Source organism: Talpa occidentalis, unplaced genomic scaffold (assembly GCF_014898055.3).
Source record: "Talpa occidentalis isolate TD23 unplaced genomic scaffold, MPIMG_talOcc4v2.1, whole genome shotgun sequence".
Classification (NCBI taxonomy): Eukaryota; Metazoa; Chordata; class Mammalia; order Eulipotyphla; family Talpidae; genus Talpa; species Talpa occidentalis.
Genome location: NW_026555331.1, coordinates 106,988,749 through 107,001,327, shown reverse-complemented (window position 1 = coordinate 107,001,327; position 12,579 = coordinate 106,988,749). Strand labels below are relative to the sequence as shown.

General features: G+C 54.7%; 1 protein-coding gene across 2 annotated transcripts in view; it reads left to right on the top strand.

Moving 5' to 3' along the window:
- Window positions 1-12,579, top strand: part of CRHR2 (corticotropin releasing hormone receptor 2) — a 30,878-nt gene that overhangs the window by 15,926 nt on the left and 2,373 nt on the right. The window contains exons 4-11 of one of the 2 annotated variants that reach the window (XM_037509808.2): window positions 665-774; window positions 1,082-1,199; window positions 2,846-2,999; window positions 3,518-3,578; window positions 5,118-5,190; window positions 11,271-11,356; window positions 11,471-11,606; window positions 12,072-12,113. In XM_037509808.2, coding sequence (XP_037365705.1) covers window positions 665-774; window positions 1,082-1,199; window positions 2,846-2,999; window positions 3,518-3,578; window positions 5,118-5,190; window positions 11,271-11,356; window positions 11,471-11,606; window positions 12,072-12,113 — 780 coding nt within the window. The remainder of the gene's footprint in view (window positions 1-664; window positions 775-1,081; window positions 1,200-2,845; window positions 3,000-3,517; window positions 3,579-5,117; window positions 5,191-11,270; window positions 11,357-11,470; window positions 11,607-12,071; window positions 12,114-12,579) is intronic. The other variant, XM_037509813.2, reaches the window with a different exon arrangement.

Genomic DNA, 12,579 nt, shown 5'->3' with positions numbered 1-12,579 from the left:
TTTCACCACTGTCCTCTCCTTGCTGTCTTACAGCCCCTGTGAGCAGTGGCAAACAAAGTGGGGACTGAGGGCGCAGTCTGCCCTGGCAGGAAGGAGGCCTTTATTGCTGCTGTTGTTTAGAATTGTCAGCATGTGGTGATACTAAAAGACATACCCATTCTTACTTGGTTTTAATATTCTTAAACTCTCTACAGACAATGCACACACACACACACCCATACACATCCATGCTGCACTGAGCCCAGGCTACCTCCAGAGCTCCAGTAAGTTGCTGCTTCTGAGGGAGGAGGGCAGATTGGCTCATGGCACATATGCCAAAGCTGAGGTGGGGAGAGAGCTATCAGCTTGCCAGCTGGAGTATGAGCAGGGACTAAACACAGGTGTGGCATCTTTCAGCGGGAATCAAAAAGAAAAGAAAATCCCAGGCCCATACCTCTGATGTATCTCGGAATACTCTGTCCAAATCTGCCCCAGATTGCATGTCGAGAGGCCTGACAGCAGCCATGTAAGCATGAGGCGTGAGCTCTGCAGCCACCCTCCAACATAGTGACTCTTGAAGCCACTTGTGCCCCAGGTGGGACACGCAGGGTGGGCACTGCTACAGCACCCAGCCCCGCTCTCCACATGTCCCTGCCTCAGTCTGCTTGTATATCTGTCCATCCAGCAGAGGAAATACGAGCTGCACTACCACATTGCCCTCGTCATCAACTACCTGGGCCACTGTGTCTCTGTGGTGGCCCTCGTGGCTGCCTTCCTGCTTTTCCTGGTCCTGCGGTGAGTCTCCCTATGCCTGCTGTCCCCTTCCTCCTCTCACAGTACCCGCTTCACCTCCCAGGCATGCCCACCTGCACCCTGGAGGCCCTGGAGTCAGTGGGCAGAGGGGGCTTGCAGGAGGTGCCAGGGCCTGGCCGCCAGCTGCTGTGCGGGAGGCAGGGGGCACCTGGCTCTGAGGGGCCAGCTGTGCCACCACAGGACAAGGGGGCGGGGGGGGCCTCATTCCAGCCTGTTTCTACCAAGTTTCTACCCCCCATGCCCTCGCTGACCCCTGACCCCAGCTAACCCTCATTTGGGCCTCCCACAGGAGCATCCGCTGCCTGCGGAACGTGATTCACTGGAACCTCATCACCACCTTTATCCTGCGAAATGCCACGTGGTTCCTGCTGCAGCTCATTGACCACGAAGTGCATGAAAGCAACGAGGTCACTGGGTGTAGGCTCAGGGCTGGGCTGGGGGCACTCAGCACTGGGGCACCCATCTCTGCCCAACCCTCATGTGCAGGCTGCACCTGAGCTCATCTCCACCCAATCATTGCCCCACAGTCGGGGGCAAGGGGCAGGGGCACTGCCAGGCCGGGAACAGCATAAACCTGGCAATGGACTTGGGTTTCTATTATGTCCCAATCCCCATCTTGGAAATTCAGGATCACCCCCAAAGAAAGTTAGAATTATCCTCTAAGCTTTATCTCATTATCCCAATGAGAGGCCTGTAGTGATTCCCACCCCCCTCCCGCCCCAGACATGGAGACTAAGGCTTGGAATTGTAATGATTCCTCTACTCTGGGCCCACAGGGTCTTGAGTAGGCTGCCCCATGTGTTAGCTGCCTGCCCTGGACTTGTGTCCACTGTGTTACACTGTCCAGGCCATTGTCAAACTGGAGACCAGAGTGGGGAGCAAGCAGAGTTCCTGGTTGACGGTTATAATGAGACTTTGAAATACATTTTGTCTGGATGACCCCACCTGAGCAGCGAGCCAGCCTGGCTTGACCCTTAACTTGGCCCCACATCAAGCCTTCCCTCTGTGAGACCAATGTCAATCCACTTTCAGGTGCCCTGCAGCCCAATACTGGCTTATACTGATAAGCTGTCGCTTAAACTTGGAGGAAAAGCAAGGTGGGAGGAGGGGATCTTTTGCTAACCTCCCCAGTAGGACTTTCTCAGAACAGAGAGAGACATCCTGATGGGGCCCAAGTTCAGGGGGCAGTGATCAGCTCAGCACAGACGACTATGTGACATCAGGGCTCATGGAAACGGCAGGGGGGAATGGACTGTTCCGGGGAGCCGAGTGCACCTCAACACATAGTTCCTCTCAACACCACACTGCACATGCCAGCCTCAGCTCTGCGGTGCCCTGGGGGTGACCCCATGGCGCAGATGGCCAGGGTCTTCTGGGTCTGTTGAGAAGAGCTCTGGCCTGGCGCTGGCAGTGGCTACTGTGGCTCTCGGCAGGCTCTTCCCTTACCCGCACCCCCAGCACCCCTCTGCCAGGTGCTCGGGAGTGTAGCCCTGCTCAGAGAGACAGGGACAAATTCCCCTCTGCTGGGAAGATAAATAGCAACAAGATTCATTCTCCCCAAACCAGAGGCCTTGGAGAATCACCTCCATGACTGCAGCCCACCTTCATAGAGTCTGGACTGCTGTTTCTATAACAATTTCCTTTTCATTGGCACATTTTGCTTTTCCTTCAACATGAATTTCACATTTTGTCCCTAAATGGAAACCAGGTTAACTTGCTATGAGTTGAAGGTGCCCCCCCCCACCCCCATCCAAAAAGTGACAATGAAAATACACTGGAACTGTTCTAACCTCTGCCTGTAGAAAGCTCGGGGCCAGAATCCCCTTTACAAAAAGGGGGTATTAGGGAGCCTTGGGGAGAAGCCACAGACACAGTGCTAGCAGAGGAGACTGGCTCTTTACCTCAATCCCGAAAAGTGAAAGAGAACTGAGGGAAGATGGAGCTCCCCAGAATGAGACTGGAGGGTATTTAATGCCATGTCCGTAAACCAACTAGAATGAGCAGCCCTCCATCAGCACCTGTGTTGCCCCTGACTGCCGCCCACCCCATGCAGGTCTGGTGCCGCTGCATCACCGCCATCTTCAACTACTTTGTGGTGACCAACTTCTTCTGGATGTTCGTGGAGGGCTGCTACCTGCACACAGCCATTGTCATGACCTACTCCACGGAGCGCCTGCGCAAGTGGCTCTTCCTCTTCCTCGGATGGTGTGAGGGTTCCAGGAGGGCCTCTGGGCACGGGGGCTTCATGGACAGGGTCACGGCCCTTCTTCCTGGGTCTAAAGATGGAACCTCTTCCCTGCTCACTCTCCCCAACACAGTCCAAGCATGCAGCCACTCCCCTCCATGCTGGCAAGGAAGAAGGAAACAGTCCCTCCAAGAGAACATTCCACAGATAGCCTCCTCCCCCTGCTTGGAATGGTTGGTCCAGACACTTTACCTCTGTCTTTAAGAGAGAAGCCAGCAGACTCCACTTCTCTATCAAAACAATTCAGAAAATCACAATTCCCTCATCTCTCTGATCTGCTTGGAGGGAGTGGCTGGGAGTGGGGTAGGGTCATGGGATGAGGGCAGGGGTCAAGGGACAGGGCTCCCTGGGGTCAGGGAGGGCCTATGGTTGGAAGATTGGGAACATGATCCCAGGCCCTTTGTAGTCCTCCCTCTCTGTATTTTATATGAGGGTCCCTTGTCCATCTCTGTCCACTATAGCCCTTGTCTGTCCTTTCAGGCATCCCCTGCCCCATCATCATTGCCTGGGCGGTGGGCAAACTCTACTATGAGAATAAACAGTAAGTAGGACAGGCCAATGGGGGTGGAGGGTGGGTATTAGGAGCAGTCAGCTGCAGGCTCCAGCCAAGCCGCGGGGAAGGAACTGCAGCCTTACAGGGCGAGGTTCGCTTTTCTGTTGTTCTTAAGTTGAAAAAAAAAGCCCTGGCATAGAGTCCTCATGTGGCAGGTGTCAAGCCAGCTTTGTGGACTGAGTTAGGAATCATGGTGTCTTTAGGCACCCCAATGCCTAAGCCCTTTGGGCCTTGGGAAGGCTTCCTGAGAGTTGACTGTGGCAGGCCTGGTCCAAGGACATGGAGGCCAAGGGCACTTCCACGGTGTTTCCATGAGCATTTCACAGACCCCGGGCCAGGGCAGTGGGAGCTCATTTGACTCTGATATCCCAATCTCTGCCCAGGGAGCAGTGTCCACTCCTGGGACCTTTCGTTTACTAAGCCATGGCCCAGATGACAGCAGCTCCAGCCATAGGTCAGCCAGGGAGCAACTGGGAATTTTGGTGCTACCTGCTGAGAAAAGAGGAAACTGGGGAAAATAGTCTCTGCATACAGAGACTACAGAGTCTCTAAGGCTGAGAGAACAGGCAGGATTTGTTGGTGGGAATGGGAATAAGTGGGTTCCAGGAGCTAAACATTAAGAGCTAATGATAAAAGGTGCCCCAAAATAAGAGGACTGCCTTGGAAGGTAGTGAGCTGCCTGTCAAAGGGGGTGATTAAGCACAGACCAGAACTGCAGTGCTGAGAGGTGGCAGGGGAGGTTCCTGTGTGAGGCAGTTTGCACTGGATGAACTCAGGTTGTAGAGGACGCAGGCAGAATGTCACCAAGTCCACAGGGCCCTTCTGAGGTGCACTCGTTGCTGGCAGAGTCGAACACCCAGACCTTGGCGTTTCACCCACCAGTGCCCCTGGAGAATAACCAGCCTCTGATAGCAGTGGTTCCCTTGGCTCAGCTCAGAGAAAGGGGGTTTCGGCAGGAGAGGGCTCCCGCCTCCACATCTGCTTTGTGCTGCTGAGTGCCTGGCAGGTTCCAAGCGACGTGGGAACAGGTGGTGCAAGCAGTTGGACTCTGGATCAGCAAGGGGGAGCCTTGTTCTCCCTTTATTCGAGAGCCTCTGAATGCTCAGCCCTGCCCCCTGAAATCTGAACAGAAGCCCCCGAAACCCCAGCCAAGAGCCCATCCTGGAGGGAAAGTATCTTTGAGGAACCTGGAACCCAGCCAAGAAGGCTGGCCTGGTTGCAGAACCAAGTATAGCAGCCTGGGGTGGGGTGGGATTGGGGGAGTGAGAAAAGGGGTAGAGGAGGAGGGGATGACCCAGGGCCTGTCCTCAGTCTAGCTGAGACCAGCCTCTCCATGTGTGGCAAAAGGCAGAGGTAGAGTGAGGCAAGGTTGTCAGTGGGGCTGGGGCTGTACATCCGGGCTTTTGAGGAAGGGGCAGCCTAGAAATTGAGTCTCAGGAAGGGTCAAACTGGAGGCCCCTGAGCCCAAGCTGCAGTGGTCTCTAGAATCCAGCTCCCAGGCCATTTACAGCCACCCCATCTTTGCAGGTGCTGGTTCGGCAAGGAGCCCGGTGACCTGGTGGACTACATCTATCAGGGGCCCATCATCCTCGTCCTCCTGGTAGGTCCTCAGTGCAGACAGGCCAGGGCGGGGCACCAGGACAGCAGGGAAGCTGGGAAAGGGTGTGGCCTGGGGCAGCCCTTGCACGCAATGCAATGTACACACCACCCCGCTGTCTCCCCTTCACCCCCACACTGTGCACCGGTGGGACCCCTCTTTTCCCCCTCTGACCGTTGGGTTTTTCTCTGGGCAGAGAATGGGGTCTGACTAGCAGATTTCTCATGCTCTCCCTCATCTGAGTCCCCTTGCCAAGTACAGTGCTGAGGCAGGCAGGCAAGGGGGCAGCTGGTGGCAAAAAGGGTGTCCAGGCCTCTGTTCAGCCCAAATCCACATCCCTTTCCACCTGCAGCGACCCCCACCTGGGCCCAGCCCACCTCCCCCAGCCTGGAGCAGTGTTACCAGAATGGAGCGTAATGAGCAATTGTTCCAGGTTCAGCTCCCGCCCTTTGCCAAATGTATTTGCATCTAAGGTATAATTGCACCGCATCTTTAATCCACAACGAGCTTTAATTAAGGTGGAGTTTAAGTAGAGGCTTCATTCTGCAAAAATGAACGCATTACATATCATACATTAAAAAAGAGAGAGACGTACAAAAAAGCCCCATAAGAGATTGGCATTTACGTAAGACTTATTTCAGGCTCAGTAATTTCAGGCTCCTCTATGGACCAGATTCCTTAAAGGGCCACCTGCTTCATGTAGGGAGCTTGAGGGAGAGCTGGCCATCCCCATCCTGCACACAGCGGGTGCCTAAGGGGGCTTTCTGTGGCTTACCTGGGAGACAATTACTGTTTTCTCTCTTTTATTTCCTTACTCTCCTTTTTGACTTCCGGAATTCATTTGACCCCATCTGTGGAGTGTCCTTGATGCCAGTGAACTAGAGATGGCTGGGAAGGTTTTTATCTACCACCTGATGTTCCACCATCAGGCGCCATTTGTGTCAGAGGCAGAAGCCAGTCCTTGTCAGTGGAGTGAGCCCCACTCCAGCTGCAATGAATGACTCCTGCCCCCTGAAGTTTGAGCAGAAACCCCCTGAAACCCCAGCCAGCTGCTGAGAGCCCATCCTGCAGGGAAAGGATTTTTGAGGACCCTGGAACCCAGCCAAGGAAGGCTAGCCTGGTTGCGGAACCAAGCATAGAGGGGAGGGAGTTCCCTCTGCTGTTGGCTGTTGGACAGCCAGCTGCGAGGGAGGGAATGGAGAAGAGAAGGTGGCCGTGGAGGGCCCCCTGTCAGAACCAGCTCCTGGCCTCCTCTTCCAGGCCCCTTCCTGGTCCACTGTCCCCTTCTCAGCTTGTTTCTCTCTTTGGGTCCAGCCCACATCCGCTGCTGGCACCGATCCCAAGCTGAGTCCTGTCAGGAGCTGTGTCCTTATTACTTGCAATCTCCACATGCTCAGTGCCTGAATGATTCCCATTTCACAAATGAAAAAACTGAGAGAGATAAAACAGCCTGTCCAAGGTCACCACTACAGCTCCTGAGCTGAGGCTCTGGGGCAGAGCTGCTGCATGCCCACGTCCTTGGCTATGTGCTCCTGCCACCTGCCATCCCCGTAGCTGCCTTCCTGCTTCTGAGAGACTCAGGCTTGTATATGGGTTTCTGGGAAGTGAGTCAGTTGGTGGGTTTACAGGAGACTGTTATCACTGTTGTTGTCATGGGAAAGGATGTGGCATTTATTAGGCCCTTCCTGGGTGAGACTTGGGCTCTGTGTTCTCCCATGAGTATTTTAACCTTTGCCCACCTTGGGCAAGGCAGGAAACAGGACTCAAACAGATTAAGCACAGTGCCATGGCCACCTGGGTGCCAGACGTGGAGCTATGAGGCAGAACTCAGTGCCGGCATTCATTTGGGTGATGGTCCTGCAGAGCACAGCCAGGGTGGGAGTGGAAGACAAGGGGAGGAAACCAGCACAGGTGATGAGGTGATGAGTGGGGCACCACAGGGCAGCCTCTTCGAAGGGTCTCAGAATTGCGCTCTGTCCCCTAGAGTCAGGATGCTGGGGGACTTACCTGCGCCTCTGTGCCCCAGCAGCAGTAGTCCCAGGGACAGCAAATAACCACATCTCCAGACCCCCGTTTTCCAGCTGAACTAGCTCCCTGGGTACCAGAGAAAGCCTGGGACTGAGAACTGCCCCCCTGCAGTTCCAGGTGAACATGCAATGCCGGGGCCCCAGTCCGGCACCTCCAGTGTGTCACGTGTCTCTGGGTAGAGCCCTGACTCTTCCCTCTGTGGAGGGGGGTCTCCTCACTCAGTGCACCTCCCAGCAACAGCTCAGCTGCCCTGTGCCAGATGCAGATTCCCAGGCCCCCGTCTGCTACTGGGAATGTCTGCAGTGGGTCTGGGATCTGCATTTGGACCACGCGCCCTGGTACCCTGGGTGGGTACATTCTAATTGGAAAAGTCTGGTTGAATGTCCAGGGGCCCCTTCCAGGCAGGAATGAGTTGTCTGGGCTTTTCTCTGTCATCCATTTGGGCCCTACACCTAACAAGGCGTGAAACTTAGGCCAACAGAAGGGAATCAGAGGTATCCAGTAAGGACCAGCTTGCAGGAGCTGTGAAACCCACTGGCCAGAAGGCCCACTGTTCCATCTGTGGGACACTGCTGTGCAGACCAAGTGGGATAGACAGGCTGGAAACGTGACTTGGTGAATGTGTCCTCAAAGAGGCAAAGAGCTGGGACAGGGTGAGAAGGGTAGGAGAATTAGTGGCTGTACCCCCGTAAGCCACTTAGTACCCAGAACTGGAGGAGAGCTGTTCCCGGGGGCTGGGACCGCCTCTTCCCACCTGGGCTTACAGAGCAGGAAGAAGTGTAGCTGAAGTCAGGGAGGGAGATATGAAACCAGACGCCTGGTCTGCCTCTCTGCTCCCTGCTTGCCTACCTTCGCACACGTGCACAATCAGAACAAGGACAGGCTCCCACAGGCAAGCACCGTGACCGAGCATGTGCCCTGGCCCTCGTGGGGCTGCAGGCGGTCTCACCGGCCCTGCAGGTTAAGAATGAGTGAGCTACCGTCTCGACTTTCTCTGTCTCAGTTATGCTGTGAGTACTCAACAAGCAATGGTGGAACCACCTGGCATTGTGTTGTGATTCCCGGAGAACTCATTGCTCTCTTGAAGCCTCAGTTTCCCATCTGTTCCATGAGGGTGCTAGTCCCTGCTGCACAGGGTCACTGTGAGGATGGGACATGTGCTGGAGGCCCTGAGGCTCTATTCCAGCAGTTCCTCCAGCCCCTGGAGTCATGGGTTTGAATCCTGTGCTGAGGGGCTTTGCAGTGCTGTCTGGGTGGATTCCATCTCCTCTTCTAGGGCCCTACAGTAGAAACAGTGCCTTCTTTCTGGTTCTTTCTGTCTGGCCATATTCCATGAATTCTTGCAGGAGCATCAGTGTGATGTCAGGGTTCAGAGAAGGATGCTGAGTTCAGTTTTCTTGGCTCAAATCTTTACACCAATGCCTCCTACCTCTTGTCTAGAACCTTCACTTCAACCTCAGTTTGTGCATCTGTAAAACAGGGGTAATGACCTTACGTGCTTCCTAAGGACTATAAAGGATAGTCCTAAAGCAGGTGGAATGAATCCTCGGACAGTGTGAGTACTGGATCCCCACTAGGGAGCGCTCGGATCCCCATGCCTGTCCAGTACAACTGTAATATCCACACCCCAATCAGAACATTGCATGGCCGGCCTGAGGCCCACCACCTGCCAGCCCAGGCTCTGACCAGGCTAGGACACATCCCCCTCACTCCCTCACCCACCCCCACAACACACAGCCTCAATGGAGGCAATGCCCGCTCCCTGAGGAGTTAATGTGCCAGTGGGGGCCTGAGCTACTACAGCAGGGCACCCGGAAAGAAGGGCAGGGTGAGGCCCAGTTGGACTTATCAGGAGAAGCTTCTCCAGGGCATCTGGCCTGCCCTGTGTACCACCACCCTCTTCCTCAGTATTCCAGCCCACCCCATGCAGTTGCTCTGCGATGGGTCCAGGCTGGGAGGCCCTGCAGGGGGCACTGAAGAACCAAGTAGACCTCACTGTTAACTCATGTCAGCCACACTGGCCACCATCTGGCCTATCTTCCCACCCCAGCACTTCCTCCCCAGCCTTTTCTCTGCTTGGAATACAATTCCCCACATTCCTTCATCTCTCAGCCTGTGTGCCATTTCTCAAGGACTTTCTGACTCCTTTGGAAAGATGTCCCCGCCCCTTCTGTGAGCCTCCTGTAAGCAGGGCCAGCTCACACAGCTTGGCACATGGCAAGTCCGTTTTCTGAACAAACCAATAGAACCAGAAACCAGGCTGGACAACATTAGGGTGCACTAGTGCTGAATGAAGGACTTGGATTGCAGGGGGCTCAAGAATGGAGAACCGAAGACTTCACTGTGAGCCAAGATGGTCAGAAGGCTCTCCATAGGGGAAAGTGCCCGTGGTGGGGTGAGGTGGTGCAGGTGTTGTAAAGGGGGAGCCTGGAAATCAAACTCATCAGGAAAGAGCAATTTTCATGCTGCACAAAGCCAGGCTAAGATGGAGGCAGGAGCTGGGCAGCATCTCTGCCTGCCTGCCTAGTATGAGAGGGGGTAAGTCTTGTCACCCTTACTGTGCCTCCTGTTGCCTTAGCACATGGAACAAGCCCTGCAGCCGGGAGGTGCTCAGTAACTGCTTACTACATGGGTGGGTGCGTGGAGGGGTAGATGGACAAGTGGGTGGGCCTATGTGTGTTCCATTAAATGGGTAATTGTGTGGTTGAATAGATAAATTGATAAATGGATGGTTAAGGATACATGGATGGGTGGGTGGGAGGGTGGGTGGATGAGTGGGCAGATCAATGGAATGAATTGGCTAGTCGTTACTAGATAATAGGTAAATAAGGTATAATGTAGGGAAACGTGACAGAAATGAGAATATGTTTTTATTCCAATAGTCTCTACTCTCAGAGAAGTCAGGAAGAATCAGAAAAGGTCAAGTTTTTTGTATCACTTGTATGGAAAAATTTCGGGTCCAACCTCTTGATCCAAGGGAATGTTCCAGAAGTCTAGGACCCAGAAATTAGATGAGCCTTTAGAGGAAAAAGAGCATAGCGTACAGTGGGCAGTGCCAGCCCCACCATTTAACCTGGGTTCTCCAGTCCATTCCACTGAAGGCTGTAGGCTGTGGTGAAGTCAGAGACTTCCCGTCTCCCCCAGAACATTCTCAAGCTTATTTCAAAGACCACAGAGATGTCTGTGTCTCACCCCCCATTTCCAGCCTAGCATCTGAAATTTGGGAGGGTTAGGAAGGCTTAATAAATGATGGATACTCAAGACAGAGACTTGGAGATATGTGCGTGTGCACACATGCATAGACACACATACACACGTGTGTGCACACACCTGCCAGCAGACACCCCTAGGCTAAGTATCTCCGTCTGACCCAAGGGCACTTTCTCCAGAGTGACCCAGCATGTCAGGTCTATACATGCTCACTTTCCTCTCTGCTTACACTTAGAGATGGGTAGAGAGACACATGGGCAGGACCTGGGGAGTGCAGTGGGCGCTGAGGCTGAGAAGAAGCTCACAATGAAGACAAATGAGGCCCCTCTAGGAGCCTCAGAGACAGCCCAACAGCCTATTTGTCTTCATTGCCTCAGGGGTGTCTGTAAGATTCTGGACTTTTCGTGGGCGGGAGTGGGGCACGCAGGTGAGAGAGCAATCACTCCTTCAGCAGCCAGCGATTAGTCACTCCAGCTGACCCAGTCTGCCCCCAGGGCCAGTTTTCCTTAGTCAGAAGTTCTCAGGAGACCCTCAAAGGACAAGTGGGGACCCTACAGCAGAAGGCGAAGGGGCTCAGGCAGCTCCTGTGGAGTCCCCCAGCAAAGCCTGTAGACTTTGTGGGGAGTAGAGCCTGAGGTAGAAGGGCCCTGCTGCTCTGTCACTGCCTCTGCGCTGCTTTTCCTCCCTCGAGCACGCAGGTGATAGGGAGTTGAGCACATGGTGAAAGAGAAGGTGCGGGGGTGACTGGGGTGAGACAGCGTGTTCAGGAGACGTGGGCTTTCCCCTGGGCTGCAGGGGGAGCTTGCTCATCCCCTCCTTTTCCCTCTCTGCTGCCCTCTCTCCAGATCAATTTTGTATTTCTATTTAACATCGTACGCATCCTAATGACAAAGCTGCGAGCTTCCACCACATCGGAGACAATCCAGTACAGGTAGGGGGAGAAGCGAGGTCATCTGGGCCATCTTTAGCCTCACCCAGTGAGCTCTCACAGTCTCCAGAAAAAACACCCCCTAAGACCCAGCTCACCACCCTCTCACTCCCCCAGGAAGGCGGTCAAGGCGACTCTGGTTCTCCTGCCCCTCCTGGGCATCACCTACATGCTCTTCTTTGTCAACCCTGGGGAGGACGACCTGTCGCAGATCGTGTTCATCTACTTCAACTCTTTCCTGCAGTCATTCCAGGTGGGGTGCCTGACCAGCGGGGCGCAGCGTGCCTGTCTGACCTGAAGTGCCTGGGCACCCCAGCCCTCATGAAGGTCATACTGGACCAGTGCACATGTGGTTCTTTTATGTGCACACTGATACAAAAGTGTGTACATGCGTGGAACCCAGCCTGGCCCAAACACTGCCCCAGCTACCCTCAACTGAGCCCTGACCCCTGTCACCCCGATCCCAGGGCCCAGGTGGGTCCACCCTCCTCCCTGGCCCAGTCACCCCAGCCCAGTACCTGTTCTGAGAATTCCTGGCAGCACGTCATGCACAGTATGCACCTGGGCATGCCTGAACCCTGAGGGAGGGGGTGGGACCCCACCCAGCTCTGACCCTCTGGAGTCCTGGGACAGTGTTGCCCAGCCATCCTGTCTCCTCCCACCCTTGGCAGAGAGGCTCCCCAAGTCGGTTACTGAGTGCTCCCGCCTTCCTTTCCAGGGTTTCTTTGTGTCTGTCTTCTACTGCTTCTTCAATGGAGAGGTACGAGGTGGGCCCTCGGGGAAGCATGGGCATTAACATGCACAGACCCCACCGCAGGGCAATTCTTTCCAATCTTTTGGGGTCCCTGGCTCTGAACATCTCTGTTCTGGAGGAGGGAAAGGGATGCCAGAGATACTATGCAGCCTTGGGGGGAGAGGAATCCTGCCTGAGGGACTCCGGCCAACCTAGAATGTCAAGTGTGCAGGCCAGAAACAATACACAGCTCCTCAGATGCACTGGGAGAGGTGTGAGCAGGAGCCAGGCTGCAGGGGCTCACAGAACAGGGAAGCTAGAATAGAGGTGGTGATGGGAGAAGGTCTCCTGGAGAAAGGAGCCAGGCCGGTATGGACTAGGGAAGCAGAAATGACAAAGCATACTCTACCACAGAGAAGACCTCCCCTCTGGGCAGGCTCTGGAGGCACCAGCTAAAGCCCAGTGAGCTCACAGGGCCTAGAATCTTAGTGTG